General features: G+C 54.2%; 1 protein-coding gene across 1 annotated transcript; it reads left to right on the top strand.

The window, feature by feature from the left end:
- Positions 1 to 1,624: 1,624 nt before the first annotated feature.
- Positions 1,625 to 22,935, top strand: LOC102450750 (E3 ubiquitin-protein ligase TRIM39-like). Its single transcript, XM_089771051.1, is given in 8 exon segments — positions 1,625 to 1,881; positions 11,016 to 11,141; positions 12,375 to 12,645; positions 12,647 to 12,904; positions 16,900 to 16,995; positions 17,982 to 18,212; positions 18,734 to 18,914; positions 21,837 to 22,935. Coding segments are annotated over 8 exon segments (1,722 nt in total). The 5' UTR covers positions 1,625 to 1,879; the 3' UTR covers positions 22,394 to 22,935.
- Positions 22,936 to 24,199: the final 1,264 nt, after the last annotated feature.

Genomic DNA, 24,199 nt, shown 5'->3' with positions numbered 1-24,199 from the left:
TCACTACAGAGTTGACTCTTTTATGGGGGAACAAAACAGTATATAGCCTGGCTAGCTCAGTTGGTAGAGCATAAGACTCTTAATTACGTGGTCATGGATTCAAGCCCTATGCTGGGCAAGTCCCTTCTTTAACTCACATTCTCAGTTTGCAAACAATTCACTCTCAGCTTTTACCAGGCTTTTAGAAAGAAAAAGTCTAGTTCTGGGGTCCAGCTTTAGTAGAACCGAAGAGAGAACCAACTGCAATTTCCATCTTCTGAGGAGAAGGGAAGAGGATTTTCTTTTCCTCAGTTCTAGCCACATCAGACCAGGGAGGAGAAAAAATAACCCTCCACCCGCTGATTATCCCCGTCAGCTTCTGTAGCTTCATTTCCTTCCACAGCAGCTCCAGCTTTGAGCTACAAATCTCAAGGGGCTGGTGAGGAAATGAGGAGCTGGCAGCTCGGGTTAGTGGCTTCCCTGAGAACAAGAGGTGGAGTCTTCACAAGGTGCATTCTCCTCCCCCGCAGAGCAGGGTGTTAGAAATGGCTGGGAACAGAACAGTTATCCAAGTTTCATTACCAAGTTGTGTTTCTGTGGTGCAGTGGTTATCATGTTTGCCTAACACAGAAGGGTTCCTGATTCAAAGCCAAGCAGAAACACAGGCTATGTCTACACTCGCAGATTCTTGCGGGAGTAATATGCAAATGAGGCTAAGGGTGGAATATTGCTGAGCCTCATTTGCATACCTAATGATATACCATTTTATTCAGAAGAGGCTCTTGTGTAAGAAGGAGCATCTACACTGCCCCTTTTTGCACAAGAAAAACCCTCTTGCGCAATGCTGTTACACACATTACTTTTCAGGAAGAACAGCATTGCGCAAGAGGGTTTTTCTTGTGCAAGAAGGGGCAGTGTAGATGCTCCTTCTTATGAAAGAGCCTCTTCTGAAAAAAATGGTGGCTCATTAGGGCCAGCCAGCAAGTGGCACAAAGGTTCCCTGAAGTGCTGACTTCAGGTGGTTTGAAACAAAATATCCCACAGCTCAGATGAGGTGGCTGAGCAGATAAGGCAATAGACTGCTAATCCATTATGCTCTGCATGCATGGGTTCAAATCTCATCCTCATTGGCTGTTTGCAGCCCTATCTCTTGCTTCTCCCAGAAGTTCAGTGCCAGCCCCTCCTGTACCCCTGCCTGCCCCAGCCCCTCCCACTGCAGCCTGAGGAAAGGGGAAATCTCCACAGAGACACTTCCAGTGTTACCTCAGTTTATATATTTATTGGTTGTGTGGATAGGAAATGGTGAAGTAGAGTGTTATGAGTCCTGATTAACTCAGACTAAGGCAATTGGTTCAAACCATCTATCTTAGTTCGAACTAAGGAAGTTTGCCACTTGGAAGTTTCCTGCCTTTCTGAGTTGCACATGGTACTAGTGCTCTGCACCCCATTCTAATCCTTTGCACTCGGTACCAAATGTTGTGCACACAGCCCAAATTGCTCTGCACTCGGCTCAAAATAGCTGCACATGGTTCAAAATGTTATGCACCCCACCCTCAAAAGAGTGCACTCAGCACCTTTAGAATTTTCCCTCTGGAGAGTGCTTAAATAGAGGTTCGGGTGTGAGCTTAATCAGTGTAGTGTTTGTGTGAGTGTGGTGGGTTCTATTTTTGGGTTTTTTATGCCTGTGGAGAATTCCTGGGTGAAAACCATTTAGATCCCATTGGATTATTACTGGAGAGCGGAAGGCCTTCAATTTATAGTCCATATCCCGTCCATCATCAAACCAGAGGGTCTGATTCTGCAGTGACATAGAGGAATCCCCTCACTGTTCTTCTGCCACGGCTTGCAACTAGCCAAGGCATAGAGGTTGTGAGCGCCTCAGCTGTTCTAGGCCACGTGAATGTAATGTATAGTCCTATTGTTTAGGGGTCTTTACTATTTACTTTGTCTTCAGGGATAGGGAGGATTATAGAGTTATTGTGACATGCTGTTCTATACAGGCAGTCCCCGGGTTACATGGATCCTACTTACATCGGATCCCTACTTACAAACGGGGTGAGGCAACCCTGCACTAGCTGCTTCCCCCCAGCAGACCAGGGAGATGCGAAGCTAGCACCCGCCCCCAGCAGACCAGGGAGATGCGGAGCGGCTTTTCTCAGCAGACACCTCAGCTTGAGAATAAAGGACTGAGGGAAGTGAGGTGTGGGAGAATAAAACTGAGCTCTGGAGAAATGTTTGGCTAGAGTTTCCCCTACAATATGTACCAGTTCCGACTTACATACAAATTCAACTTAAGAACAAACCTACAGTCCTTATCTTGTACGTAACCCGGGGACTGCCTGTATCTTAAATTTATAATATATGGTTTGGCCCCAAATTGTGACTCAGAGTTTTATTTGGAAAACTACATGCCGGTGATAGATACGGCCATGAGTAATCGGCCTCAGGAGATCTCTTCTTCTGGGACTTGGGATATTTACCATCTCCATTACAAGTCAGGGCATGTCCAATTAGGTTTTAAATTAATCGTTACTGTGTCCCAGGGTAACAGGATGAGGCTGAGTCAAGGACCCTGTGACCACCTGATACCTGGCAACACGTGTCAGCCTCAATAAGTGTGTGAGAGCAAGCAAGCAAGCAGACAGGCATACTAGTTTGTTGTTGGCCAGGCGCCTGTTGTATGCAGTGTAGCTGTGAAGCATTTATGTAGCTGGGAACCGGTGGTGGGAAAGAGCCCAGGTGTTGCACCAGATTGAAGTGTCCCTGACTCACTGAAAGGGTGGCCAAGGTGCTGAACGAGGGGTGCAGTGTGATCCCCTTTGCACCCACATCTATGTATCAGGTTCTTAGAGTTTGCTGGCTTGAAAATCTGCCTGGGTGCCCAGCTTGGATGGGTCAATGGGTTTGCTCAGCACTTGGCTTGTAGCCCAGTTATGGCAGAGCTGAGAGGCAGGGGTGAAAACACGACAGGGATCAGGCAGGTGCATTTTATATTCTTTTGCCATGAGACTTGCACTTCCTTTGTCCCAAACACAAGCCTCACATCACATGTCCCTACGTGGCTTGCTGACTCAGCAGGTGTACTAGTGGGGGCAGGGGAATGAGGAGGCGTGGGTGTGATGGACCGGGCCAGGTCTGGGCACCACTGAGGGTCTCCGCTCAGGGCAAATTGCTCAAACTCAGGGCTCCTTACAGCCCCTGACTGGAGGCTATTCCCAAAGGGCCACAAACCAGTCACATGGGGCGCTTCAGCTGCCAATCCGGCCACCAGGAAGCCTCACGAGCAAAACCCCTCTGACACCCCAGCTCTCCCTGTGCCACAATCAGCCCCAGGCCTAACACCCAGGTGAAGGATACAGAACCCAATCTCACTTACCCCAAATGGGTCTTTCCAGTCCCAAAGAACCAGCCACAAATCCCTGGTCAATTTACACTTTGGGGCTACGTCTACATTGGCACCCCTTTCCGGAAAAGGGATGTTAATGAGACGCTTCGGAATTGCAAATCCGCGGGGGATTTAAATATCCCCCGCGGCATTTGCATTTACATGGCTGCCGCTTTTTTCCGGCTCAGGGTTTTTGCCGGAGAAAAGCGCCAGTCTAGACGGGATTTTTCCGGAAAATAAACCCTTTTCCGGAAGATCCCTTATTCCTACTTGAAAGCCTGAAGACAGACAGCCTTGAAAGTAGGAATAAGGGATCTTCTGGAAAAGGATTTATTTTTCGGAAAATCCCGTCTAGACTGGTGCTTTTCTCCGGCAAAAACCCTGAGCCGGAAAAAAGCGGCAGCCATGTAAATGCAAATGCCGCAGGGGATATTTAAATCCCCCGCGGATTTGCAATTCCGAAGCATCTCATTAGCATCCCTTTTCCGGAAAGTGTGCTAATGTAGACACAGCCTGGATGTAATTGGCTAGGCCAGTCCTTTAGAATCTAAAATCTAAAGGTTTATTAATAAAAGAAAGAAAAGGTGGAGAATAAGGCTGTTAAAGAAAATACATGACATGCATCGACTGACCAAGTTCTCAGTGCAGGCTCTCAGCAGAGGTGTTACAAACGGCTATCTTAAACATCTCTGGTGTACATCCTATCTCAGGATGGGCCAACGATTCTTCCCATCTCTCTGTCCCTCGCAAGACTGCATCTGGAATCAGTAGCAGAATTGAAGGCAAGATGGAGTCTGCCTCATGGCATTTTATATCCATCCCTGGTATCTTCCAAGCTGGAGCAGGTCACATGGCCCAGTGACCTATTGCTGTGTCCCATGTCAGCAGTCATGATACTGGCTGGTTTGCAGGTCCCAGACACATTCCTCAGGTATGTACTGACCTCTCTGAGAGCCTTGCTAATTAGCATAGACACTGACTGAATATTCCTGGCCCACTGCTCTGTCTCAGACAGAGAATCTTCCAGCATAAGCACAGAGTCCATATTTATAACTCCACATACAGATATCACCCCAGTACATGAGTAGCATACCTAGAATCAGTAGACCATATGCTTTCATTGGACACTCACATGGCCCCCTTTGTACAGACTTTGGGGCAGCCCTCTCCCCCTCGGGTGCAGCAGTGACCTGTCTGATCCCCTTGAAATCCAGTAACGTGACGGGGCAGATGTAACCAGAGAGTGAAGGAGGCAGGGTTAGGAGAACAGGTGCCTTCAAAGTGCCACTTCTCTCTGGCCAGCACTGCGGCCACCCCTGCTCCTCCTGAGTCCTCGACACCCACCTGCCCTGCCCAAGGACTGCCAGCTCTCCTGGACTGGACGCTGTTGCAGACAATGTCATCTGGTCCATGCAAGCTGGCAACCCTTGGCCCCTGCCACAGCTTTTCCCCTCACAGTTCTCCCTCCCACGGCTGCCAGTGCTGGGCTGTCTCTCTTCAGGCTGCAGGTGAGCACTTTAATCACCAGGCTGACTGTGATGAGTTGCCTCTAATTTTGAACAGGCCCAGCTCTGCTGCTCTGCCTCCACGCTGACCTGCTGAATCAGGCCCTGAAGGCAAGGCAAGCAGAGGAGCAGCTGTCTGCCCTCCATTAAGGCTCATGCTAAGGAGTGGGCAGGAGATGGGGGGGGGAGTGGAAGGGGCAGTATTGGCAGCAGGCAGCAGTGCCCTGTCTAGAGGCAGAATCACGGTCCTTAGAGGATCGCTGCTGCTGCAAAACTGTAGGTGCCAAGTCGGAATGTAAAAGAGCGTTTCAATGGTTAACTGGTTAAATGACAATAGTAACATTTAACACTACAATAGAGACACTATGATAGTGACATTTAACACTACAACAGTGACACTACGATAGTGACATTTAACTGGTTAACTGCCTGGGCTGCTCTGATGCTTTGGGGGTGGGTTCCTGCTGGCCTGCCCTGGCCAACTTGGACCTGCTGACATTGGGGCCGGCCAGGGCCAAAGACCCACCTGCCTGGCCCCTGTGACTGAGGCTGGAGTCGTGCTAGGCTGCTCCAAACGGTTGGAGTGGGGTTGTGTTGGACTGCTCCTGTGAGGTGAAGGGGTGGGACACCACTGGGCCTGGGGGGCAGAGTCACACCAGGCTGCCCCACATGACCAGGGGGACAGGAGCCCCACCAGGCCATCCTGTGTGGCCAAGGGTTGGTGGGGGGCGAGGGGGAGAGCAGGACATGGCAAGGTTGTTCCATGCTGACACAGAGTGGCCAGGATACTGCCAGCTGCCCCCATGCAGGCAGAGCCCCAGTGGCTGACACAGGCGCAGCCCTGCCTGCCCCACCTTCCCCGCAGCAGACTGGGCTCAGACAGGGCTGCTCTAATCTACCAGAGTCAGCAATCAAACTGGTGAGCTGGTCAGCACCCCAGCTAACCCAGCGCTCACTGGTCACACACGGGTCCCCTTGGACACCCCTAGTGACAGGGGCGCTTAGGCTCTTGCTACTGGTAGCACATTGGGATGGGGAGAAGTTCCTGACACACTGGCCAACTTCAGCTGCCTTGATCTCAGCCCCTGCCCTGCCAGGGCTCGGGTGCTGGGGTCCCCCCCTTCTCTGGCTCAGACCCCTCCAGATTCCCTGCTTCTGCTATATGGAATATGGAGCCGTGCGGGATGAGAAAGCCAGGCAGGGCCTGATCCTGCAACGCCTCCCAGTCCAACCACCACGTTGTTCCCAGGAATGCTGCTGGGGCAGTGGGTGGGGAGATGGGGGTGGCTGCAGAGGGGTCCGTGGCTGGGATGGGCTGTGCTGAGCAGCAGGGGCAGGCACCAGATGGGTGATCAATCCCCCTTCCCTGCTCCAGCGGTTCCTTTTCACAAGGAGCTGGGGGCAAGGAGGATGCACATGACTGACGGGAATCCAGCCTGCTGGGACCAAGGGCTCCTCCTTTCTGGCTGCTCCGCGCAGGGCAGGGCAGGGCAGGGCAGGAGGCTCCTCATCCCGGTTGCTGCACTCAGCACCCCACTGACACTAAGGCTGTGTCTAGACTACATGCCTCTGTCGGCAGAGGCATGTAGATTAGATGCAAAGGCAAATGAAGCCGTGATTTAAATGATCGCGGCTTCATTTACATTTACATGGCTGCCGCGCTGAGCTGACAAACAGCTGATCAGCTGTTTGTCGGCTCAGCGCGCTAGTCTGGACGCCCCCTGCCGACATCAAAGCCCTTTGTCGGCAGCCCCAGTAAACCTCATCCCATGAGGAATAACGGGGCTGCCGACAAAGGGCTTTGATGTCGGCAGGGGAGCGTCCAGACTAGCGCGCTGAGTGGACAAACAGTTGATCAGCTGTTTGTCAGCTCAGCGCGGCAGCCATGTAAATGTAAATGAAGCCGCGATCATTTAAATCGCGGCTTCATTTGCCTTTGCCAAAACAACAAATCTACATGGCTCCGTCGAGGGAGCCATGTAGTCTAGACGTACCCTAACACGAGGGCACTAAAACCTCCGGTGGGTGCTGTAGCCTGCCCTGGACCACCTCATTCCCTGTCCTCCCTCCCTCCCCCCCAGCCTGGAGCTGCTTGGTGCAGCCCCCAGCGCTGCAGGAGCACAGCAAGTCAGAGCTCTTGTGTTAAAAGGCTTGTGTGGATGGGCAACAGGGGTTTCTTTCTGCAAGAAGAAGAAAGAGGAAAAAGCACAGGTGCCCTGGTGGCCATTCTGTCCATAGCAATCACAGCTTACTTGAGAGAGAGCATCCAAGCAGTCTGGACACTCTCTTGCACAAAAGTATATTGCTTTTCCAATGCACTTTTGCAGAGTGCATGCTCTCTAGCACAAGAACTTTTTGTGGAAGATTTCTTCTGCAAAAAACTTCTTTGTGCAAGAAGTCTGTAGTGTAGACATAGCCACACACACTCAGATGTCCTGGCAGAGAAGACTTGTCTTGCCTCCATTGTCCCTAATGGGATAACCTGATGGCCCAAATTCTTGCTGCCACAGGTTATTTCAAAAAATATTTTCCATCAACAGGTGGCTTGTTAAGATGCAGGGTATCTATTTCGGTAACTTGAATTAGCCATGTGATGTAGACGTACCCTTGGAGCCCTGGCATTCAATAACACAGCAGCTTTACCCACACACTGGGCTTGTCGAAGCTGGAATCCCAGCCTAGAGGACATTGAGGAAGGGAGCAGTTAAAATGCCCCTTCGTTTCTTATCTCCTCACCCAGGCTGTGTCTAGACTGGCAAGTTTTTCCACAAAAGCAGCTGCTTTGGCGGAAAAACTTGCCAGCTGTCTACACTGGCCGCTTGAATTTCCGCAAGAACACTGACTTCCTACTGTCTGAAATCAGTGCTTCTTGCAGAAATTCTATGCTGCTCCCGTTTGGGCAAAAGTCCTTTTGGTGCAAAGCTTTTGCGCAAAAGGGCCAGTGTAGACAGCTCAGATTTGTTTTGCGCAAAAAAGCCCCGATCGCGAAAATGGCGATCGGGGCTTTTTTGCGGAAAAGCGCATCTAGATTGGCATGGACGCTTTTCCACAAATAATACTTTTGCGGAAAAGCGTCCGTGTCAATCTAGACGCTCTTTTCCGCAAATGCTTTTAACGGAAAACTTTTCTGTTAAAAGCATTTGTGGAAAATCATGCCAGTCTAGATGTAGCCCCAGAGTGTTGGTCAAAATCCACAAATCCACCCTCCTTTGTTCCCCACCTGCCCCGTGCCAGGCTCCCTCAAGCAGAGCCCAGAGCCCAGCCTGGCCTTTGCACTTGGAGCCTGAGTCCCCCGGACTCACGTTCATTCTGTGCTCCCCAAACTCGCCTTTCTATGAGCTAACAGACAACATGTGCACAGCCAGGCCTCTTGGGCCTTGAACCCATCACCACTTAGGCCCTGAGAAAAGGAACTGCAGGGCCCATGGTGTAAGGGGCAGTACTCAGGGTTTTGCAGCCTGAGTTCAAATGTCAGTGGGCCCTGCCTGGTGAAGTCTTGCTTGGCTGCCAATCCCTGCTAATTCCTTGTCCTTCGATGCCCCCAGAATGAGTCTTTTTCCCTGACTTGTATCAGAAGGGTAGCCGTGTTAGTCTGAATCTGCAAAAGCGATGAGGAGTCCTGTGGCACCTTATAGACTAACTGAAGTGTAGGAGCATAAGCTTTCGTGGGCAAAGACCCACTTCGTCAGATGCATGTAGTGGAAATTTCCAGAGGCAGGAATAAATATGCAGGCCAGGATCAGGCTGGAGATGGCGAGGTGGATCCAATCAAGGAGGTTGAGGCCCACTTCTAGCAGCTGATCTGGAGGTGTGAATTCCAAGAGAGCAGAAGCTGCTTTTGTAGTTAGCAAGCCATTCACAGTCTTTGTTTAATCCAGAGTTGATTGTGTCAAACTTAAAGATGAACTGTAGCTCAGCAGTTTCTCTTTGAAGTCTGGTCCTGAAGTGTTTTTGCTGCAGGATGCCTACTTTTAGATCTGCAATTGTGTGTCCAGGAAGATTGAAGTGTTCCCCTACAGGTTTTTGTATGTTGCCATTCCTAATATCATATCTGTGTCCATTGATTCTTTTACGTAGGGACTGTCCTGTTTGGCCGATGTATATAGCAGTGGGGCATTGTTGGCACATGATGGCATATATTACGGTGGATGTGCAGGAGAATGTACCAGTGACAGTATGGCTGATCTGGTTAGGTCCTGTGATGGTGTTGCCGGTGTATATATGTGGGCAGAGTTGGCACCGAGGATGTGCTCCCCCTGCTCTCCCATTTGGGGAAACCCTCTTCCTGGGCCCCATAAGAGGCCGAGGCTTCCTTGCCCACCAGAGTCAGAATAGCCCCAACACCCCAATCACTGCCCAGCCCCACCTACTATGCCTGGCACAGAGGGGCAGGGCCGGCCCTTCCTCTGTCAGGGCCAGGTGCCGTCACACTGTCGAGTCCCTGTACTGGGGAAGCTGGGGTTTCAGGGAGATCTCCCCACCTCAGTGCAGCCAGTGGCCTGTGCTCCCCTCTGCTAGAAATGGGAAGATCTGGGGTCTTCTCAATGGGTTTCCTGTCCCAGACTTCCCGGGTGTCGTACCTCGGTGTTTTCGTAGCTCGGTACCTTCGGTGGTCTGGACTGTCAGTGTCAGCGTCGTCTGGTCAGGGTTGTCCTGGCGCACTCCTGACAGGACCTCTACTCCGTTGTTAAACTTTCGGCTGCGTGCGTAACAATCGGTACTCCCTTTATCTAGAGTGTTAGACCCCGTGCACTTGGGTCAACACAAGAGATCTCTGAGAGGCCCCGGAAACAACAGATGCAGGCAAGCTTTGAAATCAGTCGAGCAGGTTTATTGTCAAATGCGAAGCTCTACCAGTTGGTAACAGAGATCAGTACAATGTTACACCACTGGGCACTATGGCCCGCGTTGACAAGGTACCAACACCGGGCAGGCCTATTGCCATATAACAGATATTAACAGCAGTTAGTCAAAGTTAAGCTACTGTGCACTCTGTAAGTTTAGGCAATGACACCTGCCGTTCAGGCGCCTAGCGCACCCCCCCCAAGGTCGGCCGGAGAGCACCCTCTGCGGTGTCCTTTTATAGACAGGTACAAACAACTTACATCATTTCTTTACGTACTAGGTTACCACCCTCTGTTGCCTAGTTACCACCCCTCACCTTATGGAAGGGGAGCTTACTTATTATCCTTCATGCTGTCAATCTCGACCTAGTCCCGAACCTAGGTCGATATCTGCATTAGTTTTTAGGGAGTTTTTGTACCACGACATTTCTTCTTAAGATGTTCCAATACTCCCCTTTGGCTCACAGTCTGTACCCAATACCTCCCTGTGTCCTTCCATGCTCGACATAACTTACACAATCACACAATTTATCAATAGGGCCTCTTTCTTGGCTCCTGTTACTGAACCAAAGTCTTGCTCACTAGATTGCAGGTCTGTTGCTGTTTTCATGTTACAGGCTTCTATTTAGGCCTGCTGACTCCATGTTACTGACCCTCAACTTACTACACCGGGTAACGTTGGGCCCATCATCTAAAGCTTAATCTCAAGGGGAGCTTTTCCACTGATATTTGTAAAGGGTATAATAATAACATTGCCTGCCTCACAGGAGTGTGTAAATCCATTGGTCTGGGTGAGGTGCTTTGAGGTCAGCAGAAGGAAAGTGCTGAGAAGGGCAATTTTGGGAACTGGTTTTTTGACAATTCCAAAACCTTTCTGCTTCATTCTTGCAGCAGCCGCTGCTCCTGGACGGCCAGAGAATGTCAAGAGGGGACTTTATGGGAGAACTCCTCCTCCCACTGTGTGACGCTGGAGCTGTTTGCTGGAAGAGACGGGTAGAGAGAGCAGGGTCCCACCCGGCCTCTTCCATCCTCACTTTACAAAGGGCTAGACAAAGAGGCAGCTAGGCCAGCCAGCCTTGTGCTGTGTGTGCAGTAAGTGTGTGTGCTGCGGTGGGGCTGGCTCATTTGCGGCAGCAGGCCCCCTGTGCCGGCCTGTCCTCAGGGCCGGCTAAGTGGCCCGTAGGGTTGCCAGATGGTTTCAACAAAAATACCAGACACACGTGACATGACATCCCAATCGACATTCCATCTTGTTTAGAAAATACTGGACATTGATATTTTCTCAATTTGTTTCCCGGGCAGGAAGCTCAAATACTGGACTGTCCAGTTCAAAACCGGACTCCTGGCAACCCTGGGCAGAGCAGTAAATGGCCCGGAGGAACAGATCCCCTTCCATGTGGGCCAGGGCCCTTCAGAGCGTCCCCACAGGTGAGCAGTGCCCCGGCCTGGCAAGTAGGGGAGGGGAGAGATGAGGGAGACAGTGGAAGGGTGCGGGGCCTGGGCAGGGTTGCTGCTGCCTCTCCAAGGGTACGTCTACACTACATGCCTCTGTCGGCAGAGGCATGTAGATTTGTTTGTTCAGCAAAGGTAAATGAAGCCGCGATTGAAATGATCGCGGCTTCATTTACATTTACATGGCTGCCGTGCTGAGCCGACAAACAGCTGATCAGCTGTTTGTCGGCTCGCTGCTAGTCTGGACGTTCCCCCTGTCGACATCAAAGCCCTTTGTCGGCAGCCCCGGTAAACCTCATTCCATGAGGAATAACGAGGCTGCCAACAAAGGGCTTTGATGTCGACAGGGGGAACGTCCAGACTAGCGGCGAGCCGACAAACAGCTGATCAGCTGTTTGTCGGCTCAGCGTGGCAGCCATGTAAATGTAAATGAAGCTGCGATCATTTAAATTGCGGCTTCATTTACCTTTGCTGATCTGTCTAATCTACATGCCTCTGCCGACAGAGGCATGTAGTCTAGACACAGCCCAAGTGTCAGCTTCAGTCACTGCCCACACTTGGAATCATGGTTAAAATTACCACCCTCCGCCCCCCCACACCAACATCTCCAGTGGCCCTTCTGGTTAAAGCTCTACCTCATAGGTGGCAAGTCCCAGGTCACATCCCTTCTACCCCCCATGCACAAGGGTGATTGGAATGGGGGGGGGCTCCCACTGCCCAAAGTTCCCAAACCACCTGCATGCAGGTTCAGAGCAAAGGCCTCTCTTTGTGTGAACCCCTGCCAGAGGGACACCGGCCGGCCAGCTGCCAACCACTCATCTTCCCCTGGCTTGTGACTAGCTCCCGGCACAGACTGGAGAGGGGTGTGGGACAGGGAGAGGGAAGCCGCCTACACACAGCCAGAGGCAGCAACACAGGGTCTGGGGAAATGTTTACTGCAAAAACACAGGCCCTGAGCTAGTGTTTTGGCCCCTACAGGGAGCATCTGGGAAGACGTGTGCTCAGCACTCTAGGCCCCACGTCCGTGGGTTAGACACACAAAGCTGCCTGTGGAGCAGGGGATATGCTGTCCCTGCCAGACTTACAGCAATACCTACCAGATGTGATCCTATTCTTCCCCCCCTCTCCTTTCCCCTGTTCCCTCCAATCTCCCTCCATTCCTGTTCTGTTTCCCTCCCACCTTCTCTCTGCCCTGCCCCCTCTTTTCAGTTTCACTTTCAGGTTCTGCCCTTCCCCTTCCTTCCACCTCCTCTTTCTTCTTCTCCCTCAGTGTCAGCACAAGCCCGCGCCCGGCAGAGCAGACACACGCCCGATGGCCATGGCCTCCACAGCGACAGCAGGGGAATTGCAAGAAGAAGCCACTTGCCCCATCTGCCTGGGGTATCTGACCGAGCCGGTAACAGTCGCCTGTGGGCACAACTTCTGCCGAGCCTGCCTCACCCGGCACTGTGAGCAACAGGGAGCAAAGACCCCCCCCAGCCTGCCCCCAGTGCAGGACCTCATTCCAGAAGGGGCAGTTCAATCCCAACACCCAGCTGAGCAACATTGTACTGAAGCTGCAGCAGCTGGGGCCACAGCCCGGAGCAGGGCGAACGGAGGGTCTGTGTGAGAGACACCAGGAGCGTCTCAAACTCTTCTGCCAGGAGGATGGAGCTGCCATTTGTTTGGTGTGTGAGAAATCCCGGGACCACAAGTCCCACACGGTGGTGCCCGTCGAGGAGGCTGCCCAGGAGTACAAGGTAGGAGACGCTGCTGACTGTGCCTAATTAAAGCCCTACAGACCCCAGGTTTATCCCCTTCCCAATACAGGGACAACAGTTCACAGCCGGCTGCTGTAAGGGAGGCAGCTAAATGAAAGAGTCTGGTTTTCAGAGGGGCAGTGGGAAAAGATCCAGATTGTTTTGGCCCAACACTGGAAGTCCCCACACCCTGACAGAGAGAACAGGGCTGGCTGCTCTCTGTGCACCTGTCACCCACCTGCCACGGGGAGTGGGCAGCAACCAGGGCTGGGCTCAATATCTGGGGGTTCCCTTTCAACAATACAACATGGAACTGGCTCAAATCCTCCCCACCCCCCAGTAACTCAGGCAAATTACACCCCTCCCCTGAGCTAAGTTCCCTCCGTGGGCGCTCACAAAGAATTCTGATCCCACCCACCGGCTCAGCAGAGCCCCCCAGCACTCCCTTAACTGGGACGTGGAGGGTAAACTGCTGCTGGCAGTGGGCTTGGTGGGAGAGTGGGGGGCCAGGGCCACATGGTGGCTGCTCAGTTGCTTCTGGGGTGATGCCATATGCTGGGGCTTGGGCTGGACCTGGAGCTGGCGCCTGGGGCAGCCACCTACCATGAATCCACTCCCAGGAGCAACTGGGCAGCCATCATGCAGACCTGGCCCCAGTTTCCACATGGTGGCTGCCCGGCTGCTCTTGGGGTGGGCCGCATGGCAGGTGGCTACCAGAGCTGAAGCCATTTCTAATATAGCCATGTGGTCCTTCTCTGAGATATTATTTTAAACAGGACTAGATGATACTGGGTTTTTAATTCTGATTCACTCAACCAAAACAATGTTCATTTTCCTGTGGTTCAGTTCAGTTCTCTGACCTCGGATTTTTGCATTTCACCTCCATATGTGTAAGGGGACTGTTAGCCCCTTACTAAAACTCTGTGAGAGTTTTTGGTTTGCCAGCTCCCACTATCAAAAGGGGAAGGGTCCATGAGAAATCAGGGGCCTGAGACTGACGGACCCCAGAGACAATGGAAAGCAGCCAACAAGCCAGCTCAGCCTGATTGACAGGTTGGACAGGCCAGTGAGGAAAGTGAGAGGCCAGGCCCCGTCCTCCCTGGGAGCTGGGATTGTTCTGGGTCTCTCTGAGCAATGAGAGAGCTGAGAGACAGCTAAGAGCAGTGCAAGCTAGGCTGAGGGGCAGTCCTGCAGCATCAGAGCCAGGCACAGACAGCCCAAGGAGTGCAAGCTGTGCTGAGGGGCAGTTTTGCAGCAACAGAGCCAGGCATACACGGCCCAAGGAGTGCAGACCCTGTGTTGAGCAGCAGACTGGCAGTGCTCAGAGAGCCAAAAGGGACAGAGAAGCAACGCAAGGAGCTGGAGACTGGCAAAGCAGCTCAGCCTGCAGCTGGGTGTGGTGAGCAGCTGGGACCAGCAAAGTGCGGGGAGAGGCTCTGGGCAGGGAGATATCACTAGCCAAGAGGTCCAGCAGGCCAGACTGGGAGAGGGGTCTGGCCACTTAGAGCTTGAGGCCGTGTAGTCACTGCCAGAGCAAGCCTGCAGCCCCCTGCAGCACATCCAGGGCCTCTAAGGAAGAGACTGTGGACTGTCCTTACACTCTGCAGACTGCTGTTTTGATGTCCCTGTGCTACAGCGCAGGGCTGGGTGTTCTCATTTAACCATTCTCATTTTTTTCTTATTTAATCAGTTTTTCTCTTTAATCAGTTGATGTTTAATAAATTGTATTTGCTTAGAACCTTATGAAATGATCACTGGGCCAAGAAGGCCTGCAGTGTAAAAGAGCCCCTCGGAGTGGGGACACCCTAACTCCTGCCCCTAGTGATTACAAGGTCGGGGATTAAGCCCCAGGAAACCTGGGCCCAGCCTTGTTGGGGTTTCGAGGACTCTGCTACTCAGGAGAGTGGAGGGGGAGCCCTCAGGATCAGGGAAGCCGTGGGGTAAAGGAAGTGGGAGCGGGGACTCAGATCCTTTTGCTGGTCCATTTCACCAGGGTGGTATAGAAGCCAGGAAAGTTCCCCACAATAGCGGGACCATTCCCCCGCTTACATATGCATGTACTTTAGAGTTCAAACAGATTCACTCAGTGGCATCTTTACTGATTCAGCACAGTGGGAAGAGAATTTTCCCATTATCAGAGACCATAAATCACATGTTCTCTTCCAATCAATTTCAGATGTCGTTTCCTTACTGTTTCACTCAGGGCATGTCTTCACAGCAGCATTTTTTTGCAAAAACGTCAGTTATTCTGAAATAACGTACTGTGTGTCCGCACAGCAATCCAGTTATTTCAAAATAAATTTGATATAGCGAGCTTCTTACTCCAACTTCTGTAAACCTCATTGTAAACCTCATTCTGTAAACCTCATATGAAGAGTGAGAGAAGTTGCAGGGGGAGGGGGAATGCTTTATTTCGAAATAACTGCTATGTAGAACTGCACAGAGTTCGGACTAAGGGGGATTTAAAAATGGCAGCGCCTGGGAAGATGCAAATGAAGCCTGGGATATTTAAATCCCGGGCTTCATTTGCAACTTCAAATGCCTACATTAGCCACACTAGTTCGAACTAGGGTGGCAGTGTAGACATACCCCCCCGTCTCTCCCCAGCCCCTGCTGGCTCCCTGGCTCAGGGTGTCCCTGCAGCAGCACTGCAGGGGTGTGAGAAGCCGCGGTCTGGGCCCTTGGGCAGGGAGAGGAGGGAGCTCGAGGGCTCAGTGAAAAAAGTGAAACAGGGAAGCCTGGAGGGGGCTGAGGAAGGGGCGTGAGGGGCTGCCCAGAGCGGGGCCGACAGGACAGGAGCACGTCGCTCTGCCGGGTGACTGTCAAAGGGGAAGGGGACCCAGGGTTATGGCAGCCCAGGAGCAGTTATCGGTGACTGTTCCCCCAGAGCGAGTGTGTCCCCTGGGCCTTGCTGGTCTCCAGCCACATCACAGCTCCGCCCTGTGCAGCTATAGGGCCTGGTGCCCTGGTGTTGTGAAAGCCTGGGCTGCCAGAGGAGAGCGGAGTGTGGGTCTGGCTCCCGCCTGGGTGAGGGCAAAGCTGTCCCATCCATAGGACTGTTCGGGGCAGCACCCTGGGCTCTGTGCTTTGTGGGGGGGAGGGAGGAGAAAGAAGTCCAGAGAGGCCTGTGAAATTACTGGGGGGGGGGGAGGCTGGCACTGGCAGGAGTAGGGTTGGGACCCCCCAAAAAAACCTGCTGGGCCACTGATATGCAGTCGCAGCTCCTTTAATTGCTGGGCCGCTCCCCTGCCACTCAACCCCCCCGCTCCCACATGACACCTGGCAACCCTAGGCGGGAGCCATGGCACATGGAGCAACCCAGCAGCCTTCAATGCTCTGCCCTCTCCCAGTCAGATCACCCCACTTCACTGGGGTGGCAGGAGGTGAAGCCCCCAGCCCACTCCACTCCCCCCACCCCCGCAGTGCAAGTAGGACTCAGACCAGGTCACTCCACTTTCTGTCGCCATGTTGAGTTTGGGGGGGGGGAGGTAACTGAAACTTGCTGCCAGCACCAGTCCCCCCCATTATCCACTCAGATGGCCTGTGGGAAGGGGTGAATGGGGAGGGAGGGAGCATGTGAGGGGCAGGGCTTGGGGGCAGGGAGTGGGGTGGGAGCAGAGCAGGGGTGGGAAGAGGCAGGGCTGGCCTGGAAGGAGGGGAGGTGTCTCGAGTTGGGTCTGGGTCTGCAGCGTGATGCAGCGATGTTCCTGCCCCAGCTCCTCACTCTCACTGGCTGGAGGGACCGTTCAGGGGCTCCCCAGCCATTTCCCCTCTGGCCCACATGCAGGGACATGGCACCTGAGCTAGCACATGGGGGTGGCTGTGGGAGGCAGAGCCCCTGCTTGGAGCTGAGCATCTCTGCCTCCACGGTGCCTTTGGGGCTGGCAGAGCCGAGCGGCTGCCTCCCTCCAGGCCGGGTCCCTCGTGTATGTACGGCACTCGCCGCCCCTTGGACAGGCAGATAACGGCTGTTTGTTACCCATGATGCCCTGCAGGAGAAACTCCAGGGGGCCCTGGGCCCGCTCAGGAAGCAGCTGGAGGAGGCCCGGGCGCTGACGTCTAAAGAGGAGAAGAAAACCACAGAGTGGCAGGTGGGTGTCTGGGTTTCTCTCCCGGAGCCCTTCCCCCGGCAGCGCTCCCAGGGGTGAAGGAGTCAGAAAGCTCCAGGATGAGGGTATGAATCTGCTCTGGCAGATCAAAGTTAGTTGAGGTGTGTCTGCACATGGTGCCATCACAGGGATACCCCCTGACCAACCAAAGCCAGGGTGGGTCCCAGCCTCTGCTGCCGTCATGTGGTTCCCTCATCCCAGTCACCTGCTGCTGCTCCTGTGACCTTCCCTGGCCTTGTCTGTAGCTGGGTCATGAACGTCCGTTCTGGTTCCCCGGCCTGTTATAGCGAGATCCCCGCTGAGGATATAGGGCTGTGAGGAAGACACTGGCTGGTCACTGGGCTCATGGCCAGGCTGGGTGAGGCCAAAGCCAGCCCTGGCAATGCCCTGAGGGCCCAACACCAACGTGAGCCTCGGGAGGACACCCACAGGGCTGTTGGCACCAGCCCTCAATGCTGAACTTGGCAGCCCTGGGAGCCTGTTGTCAAGAATGAGCATCGCCCACAGCCTGCTGTGACGGGTCCTCTTGGGGTGTGAGTGCCCAGCCCTGCGCACCCAACTCTCCTTCCCTGCAGATGCCTTGTGCTCCCCCCCACACCTCCGTACATCTCTCCTGTTCCCTCGACTTCTTCCCTCTGCCGTGTCCATCCCATGCCACCTGCAATAACAGATGGCAGCTTTACCTAGCACCCTGGGCAACCGCACCACGGGACTGGCCCTGTTCACTCTGAGCTAAAACCAGCCCTTTATGGTACAAACAACAAGGAGTCTGGTCTTCTTGGTGTGTTTGCTGAAGCAGCCTGACACAGCTACCTCACTGAAACCTCCTGGTGTGTTTCCCAAAGAAGTAACTGTCCTTATAACCTCACACAGAGCTGATTCTCCCTGCTTCAGGGGCAGAGGCCCAGTCTGTAACTCAGCATTGGACTGGTGTTTTCTCTGTGTCTTTCCTATTTTCCTTTCTCCAGAGGAAAGTGCAGGCGAAGCGGGAGATGATTGCGGGTGAATTTAACAAGCTGCACACGCTGCTGAGGGAGGAGGAGCAGCTGCTTCTGCAGAGGCTGGCGGAGGAGGAGCGGGAGACTCTGCAGAGGCTACAGGAAAAGGTCACCAAACTCTCCCAGCAAAGTGCCTCCCTGCAGCAGCTGATCGCAGAGATCGAGGGGAAGTGTCAGCAGCCAGTTTTGGAGTTGCTGAAGGTGAGACGGCATCAAAACACTGCACCCACCCAGAATCACAGCTCAGACCCATGGGCCTGGATCCCCAGGATGAGAATAAATGTGCTGTGTACCGTGCTCACAGACAATATCCAGCCAAGGGCTCCCTCGATTCCAAACGGTGCAGTTTGGGTGGGAGGGGAATCACAGAGATTCATGGAGTCCCTGGGAGATTTAAATGTTTGGTGCAAAAATGATACTGGGCTAAGCCCATCCCTGCTGTGACTCCAGAGCACTGGACTCAACACAGTGGCTAAACACAGATACAGGGGTGGGGTCCCTAGGAGGAAGAACCATTTAATTAAATTCCCGTCTGACCTACAAACAATGAATCGAGTGTAAATGCAAAACAACGCAGGACGTTTTGCCACAGAACAGTGAAGCCCAGGAGGGTGGGGGGAATGAATCTGTTCTCTAGATGAAAGGCTGCTGCCCAGATGGGAAATCGCTCTGGTTTATGCCCCCGGTTTAACACAGAGCATTGATTCTCTTTCTCCTTTCAGGACGTGAAAAGCACGTTGAGCAGTGTCCTATTTTCACTGCCCTCATATTCCTGGGGGGGGCCCTGTAATGATCCTAGGAGTGAAAACATGAAACTCCCGGGACCCGAACCTATTTGCACTGATCTGAGGAATGGGTATAGAATGTGTCTGGACCTGAGGGAAGCTCTGAACAGATTTGCAGGTGAGTGGAGACTCTGGGACATCGAGCTGTTTGGTGCCGGGGGCCCTGGGCAGAGCCTGGGGCCCCAGGACACACGTGGACCCAGCTGGGAGCTGTGCGGTAGCTGGGGGCAGATGGGCTCAGTGCTGGGAAGTTTGCCTGCTGCTCACACTCACCTGCTGGTTCTTGCCAGGAATCTGACCTGGCCCCATCACCCCAACATCCTGACAGTTCACTGCCTGCTGCCACTGAGCAGGTGCTGGGAGGCCTGGCCTGGGCCCACGTGCTGGGGGGGCTGCACAGATGGGTCCTGGAGCGTGTCTGAGCCTCTCTCCTGGCACATGCTGAGAGCTGTGCTGGATGGCCCCTGCTCAGCATTGCCACAGCCCCATTAGCCCAGGCCAGCCAAACTCTCTGGGTTGGGGAGGGAATGGTCTGGCTGCTGCACTCTGCCATGTCCTGTGTGTTCCGGGGGGGCAAGCTGAGCCCTGCGGGCCCCTCATCTGCCCAGTGTGAGGCTGGTCAGTGATTTGCTGCTCGGCGGGTGAGACTCCCTCTCCAGTGTGACCCTGGCGCTGTCTGAGCCTGAGCTGCCCCCATCCAGCCCCTCCTCCCCCCCCCCCCCCTGTGCCCAGCGCAGAGCCCCGGGGCAAAGGCAGACACATGGCAGCGAGGGGGGCAGAGAGGAAGCTCCAGCAGAGGGAGGGGGGCTGGGAGGGGTCGGAGAGCTCTGGCTGGGAGTGGTGCTCAGGCCCCTTCATCCTACCCCTGCCGCTCTGCCCTCCCCTCCGCCCTCAAGCAGGGGCAGTCAAAGGGGCCCCGCCCGGTTTGTGTGTCCGGGCCGATGGAGGCTGCACAGTAGGTGGTCGCTACAGGGCCAGGAGCTCTGGGGAGCAGGAGGCCCAGGCTGTGAAGGAAGCAGCTTGGGGCGATTCTAGTCTCCATCTGGGCTGCTCCTCCGGGGTCAGGCTCCTTGGCCAGGGGTCTGGGCCCTTCCAGCTGCCGCTTGCTCCCTGTGGGGCAGTGCTGGGCGCTCGGTACGTGCAGGAGCCGTGGGTGTCTCACCAGGTCCTGGAGCTTTGTCGTCCGTGGCTGCCAGGCCTCTGGGGAGCTGGAGCAGAATTTCCTCTGCTGACCCCTGGGCTTTGTCAGTGTCTGGTCCCGACTGCTATCTAGGGCCATATGCTGGGGGCTTCTGTCCTGCTCTGCCAGTGGCCCCTGCAGCCTGTCACTGGGCTGCTCCTCTTGCTTGGGCAGGTCCATTAAGAAGCCTGGGTCTAGGTCTGCAAATGGCAGAGCTGTTCACTAGCCCCCCCGTCTGAGTGCCTGTCACACCCCGCTCCCGGGACCCCCAGAAATGCTGAATCCCATTTACTTTCTGCCCCAATGCCCTGGCCCAAAGTGCCAGCTGTGCCCTAGCACCACTGGCTGCATCATTCCCAGGGGTGTCCTTTCAGGGTCCTGCAGGGAGCCGCTCCAGCGCCCCAGACGGCCAAGCTGTGAGTCTGGGGGTGGGGCTCAGGTATCACAGATAAGCCATGGGGCATCTGAAACCCCTGGCTGGCTTCTCCCTCTGACCCTCCTCCGTGCAGTGTGCTGGGTTCCTGGCCAGACACCAGCTTCGGAGAGCGAATGTCCCACGAGCTGGAGTGTGTCTGGGCCGTGCTGCCATCAGCCTCCTTGGTGAGCCACAGAGCCAGCAAGATGGACACCAGCTGGTGGGGTTTGTCCTGCAGCATTAAACATGGCTGGATAGATGCTGGGGTTAGGGCTGGAGCCTGGGTTTGAACTTCCCCTGCAGTCCCCGGGCTTCAGAACCCCCGCTCCAGCCTGAGCCGGAAGGTCTTTACGGCTGGTTTTGTGCTGTAGCAGGAGCCCCACAAACCTTGGTCTGCCCGCCCCCTCCGGCTCTGGGAGGTGCTGCCTGGCTGTGTAGCCGAACCTGCTGTGCCTGCAGAGCCGGGTGTGAGACCCCTAGTGCGTCTGCCCCAGGGCTGGGCAGGAGGAGCCAGGGGGAGGCTGGGGCAGTTGCTAGCTGGGGACACCTGCGCCCCTGGGGCTCTGGGAGGGGCTCTGTAGCCAGTGCCGGTGCTAGGAGACGCCGGGGCAGTGTCAGAGGGTCTGTGCCACTCGCAGGGCCCAGGGGACACGTCGCTCTGGGCAGAGAGTTCAGGCTGGAGCTGAGTCTCCACTGGCAGCCGGGTCTGTGGGCTGAGATCTGGGCTGGGGGAAAGGGGGGTTTCCTGGCCAGGGCACGTTTCACAGTCGCTCTGGAGTGTCCCAGCTGGTGCCCTGCACCCGGCCTGCCCGTCATCGTGTGCTCACCCTCGTCTGCCCCCTGCCTTTCACTCTCCCCTGGTACCTCTCTAGCCCCCTGGTACCCACTCTTCCCACACCTTCCCACCCACTGAGGATCAAACCCTCCCTCCCCCACATCTGCCCTGGTGCCTTCCCCATCCCTGTCCCCCGGCATTTGTCTCTTCCCCCCCCCCCCCGCCCCTTGGTGTCTTTCCTTTTCTCATTCTACCCTGGTGCCTGCCCTTCCCTCACTGCCTTCCTTGCATCTGCCCCTCCACCCAGCCCCCAGCCCTCCTGGGGACTGCCCCTTCCCTCAACCCTCTATCCCCTTGTGCCTGCTCCTCTTGCTCCACATTGGCCCTATGCTTGCTCCCTCCCCTCCCCCTCTGCCCCATCATTTGCCCCTCCCCTTTCCTCTCCCAGCATTACCCTCCCTCCTCCCTTCCCCCCACTGACAGCTTCACACCCCTCCCCCGCTCCTCCTGCCCTTTTCCCGCTCTGTGTCTCCTCACCGGCAGAGGGGCCCTGACTCCACTCAGACAATAATACCCCCCCCCCCCGCACAGCGATTAACCGGGGGGCAGGTTAATTTCCCGCTGACCCCAGGGACCCGCCCCTGCCCTGACTCTGTGACTCTCTCCCCAGTGGACGTGACGCTGGATCCAGACACGGCAAATCCCAAACTCGTCCTGTGTGAGGATCGGAAATGTGTGAGACACGGAAACAGGCGCCAGGATCTGCCCGACACCCCGGAGAGATTTGACCCTTGTATCAATGTGCTGGGCGCCGAGGGGTTCGCGGGCGGGCGGTGTTACTGGGAGGTGGAGGTGGGAGACAAGACAGGCTGGACTCTGGTGGTCTGCAGGGAATCTGTGAGCAGGAAGGGGAACGTCACACTCACACCTGGGGATGGATACTGGGCCGTGTGGCTGAGGAACAGGGGATACAAGGCTGGCACCTCCACCCCGACCCCCCTCCCCGTGAGCGTCAGGCCCAGCCGGGTGGGGGGTTTCCTGGACTACGAGGCGGGCAAGGTCTCGTTTTACAATGTGACTGACAGGTCCCATCTCTTCACCTTCACCTGCACCTTCTCCGGGACGCTGCGCCCTTTCTTCTGTCCCGGTCTTAACACTGGGGGCACCAACGCAGCTCCCCTGAGCATCTCAGTGTCAAATACGAAAGAAAAAAGTCTTCTAACTTAGAAACCTGTCACTGTAACAAGCTGTCAGCACAAGAACATTTTCCTTTATCGTTCAACAGCTTCTTATTAAAAATTCATTTTTAGAAATGGAATTTTTGTCTTTTTTCTTCCCTCACTTCTATATCAATATTTGACACAGAGCATTGTGTGTATTTCAGCTGTGGCACTTCAAGCAATCCAAAACCTTTCTCTGAACCTAATTCTTTATGGCAGTGTCAGACTGTTCAGTGACAATGTCCATGTGTCATAACCAGCACAGTGACATGTGTGCAGCTGCTCCCTCGCTCTCTCGTCTTGACTGGCTCTCTAGAAAGCAGGGCTCATACACCCCTGCTGCACTGCATCTTCGAACATTGATAGGTGAAAAAAACTGTAGAATGAATTAACCAATCTAATTAGATCCATGCAATTTCGTAACATTCTTTGGGCTTTTGGCTGCATTAATTCATGTGATCTTCAACTTTCTAACTACATATCATTGGTAATCAAGACATGGCCCCTCCTTGCCTGCTCCTGCATCAATTAACAGCACTCAGTCCCCAACCTCACATCACATCCTGTCTTCCTGTCCATAGACATCTCTGCTGCAATATCCTCTTTTTAGTTTATTTTTCTGTAGAAATTTTATTCACAGCCAATGTACTGTCAGTGTCCGCTGTTGATTTCAGTGCAGTGTTGGGCTTTTCATGTCCTTGTTTATAAATACACAACAAATGTAGAATCTGGACAATGGGAATGTGCTGGGGGCAGGACAGCTCCTAAAACTCCCCCCCCTCCAGTTTTAAGACAGAAACAGAGCCCTGCATGGCAAGGGGCAAGCTGGGGAGTCTGCCTGGGGCTCCCCGCTGCCTCCGCAGGCTGGATCTGGTCTGTGGGCCGTATTCTGCCCAGGTCTGCCTTAGCATGGTGGTGAGTTGTGTGGTGCATCACACCACAGCAACAGTTAGGAGAAACCCCCTCTCATGGCCTCCCCAGGGTTTATGAAAAGTGGCTTCTGAATATGAACGTGCATAACCCAAAGATGCTTCAGACTTGGTGCCTCCCGTAACAGATCGATCTGACACTTATGACCTGCGGAATCAGTTTGTCCTCTGTGTGTGTCTGTATCATTCTTGAATGTGAAGCTAGACACATGAAATGTGAATCTGGTTTTAATTCTGAATGTGTTAAGAAAGAAGAGAGAGGGGAGAAAAAGAAGGAAAGACAAAGAAAGAAGAGAGGGGAGAAGAAAGAAAGAATTGGGTTCTTCCCATGTGCTTTTTTGTCCCAGAGTCTCTAGGGGTGCAGGAGGTGCAGAGCCACAAAAAACAAACCACTTGCATGAATCTTGGTCCAGCCCAAGGTGGGCAATCTAGGAGAAAGTTACTCAGATTCACCTTGTTTTTTAAATACAAATCTTGAAGGGAAAGGAGAGCTGGGACCCAGTAGCTTTCTGCCCCAGCGTGGCTGGCTTTTGGGAACAGCAAGTACACCCAGGGAGGGGCCACTGGAAGCTCTTAGCCCCCTGGGGAAAGAAAAATGGGGAATCTCCATCACTGGAGAACATGGGTATCAATCCCCTGCCTTCTGCAGGCTAAACAAGCCCTCCATCACTTGAGCTAATTCTTCTACCTCTGAGCAGTTTTCCTGCCCCACCCACCTTTTTCTAGAGCCCATAATGTCCCTGCTGCTGCCCCGGGCTCCTTTCTGAGAAGGCTACAGGTGGGGCTGTTTGCTGTGGGCTGGCGAGCTTGAGTGTGGTGCTCATCATACCAGGGTGCTGTGTTCGAGTGCTGGCCACTGGACGCTCTCAGCAACCCAGCCTGTC

This window comes from Pelodiscus sinensis, chromosome 19, assembly GCF_052426305.1.
Source record: "Pelodiscus sinensis isolate ZL-2025 chromosome 19, ASM5242630v1, whole genome shotgun sequence".
NCBI classification, from domain to species: domain Eukaryota; kingdom Metazoa; phylum Chordata; order Testudines; family Trionychidae; genus Pelodiscus; species Pelodiscus sinensis.
This window is presented reverse-complemented; position numbering and strand designations above follow the sequence as displayed.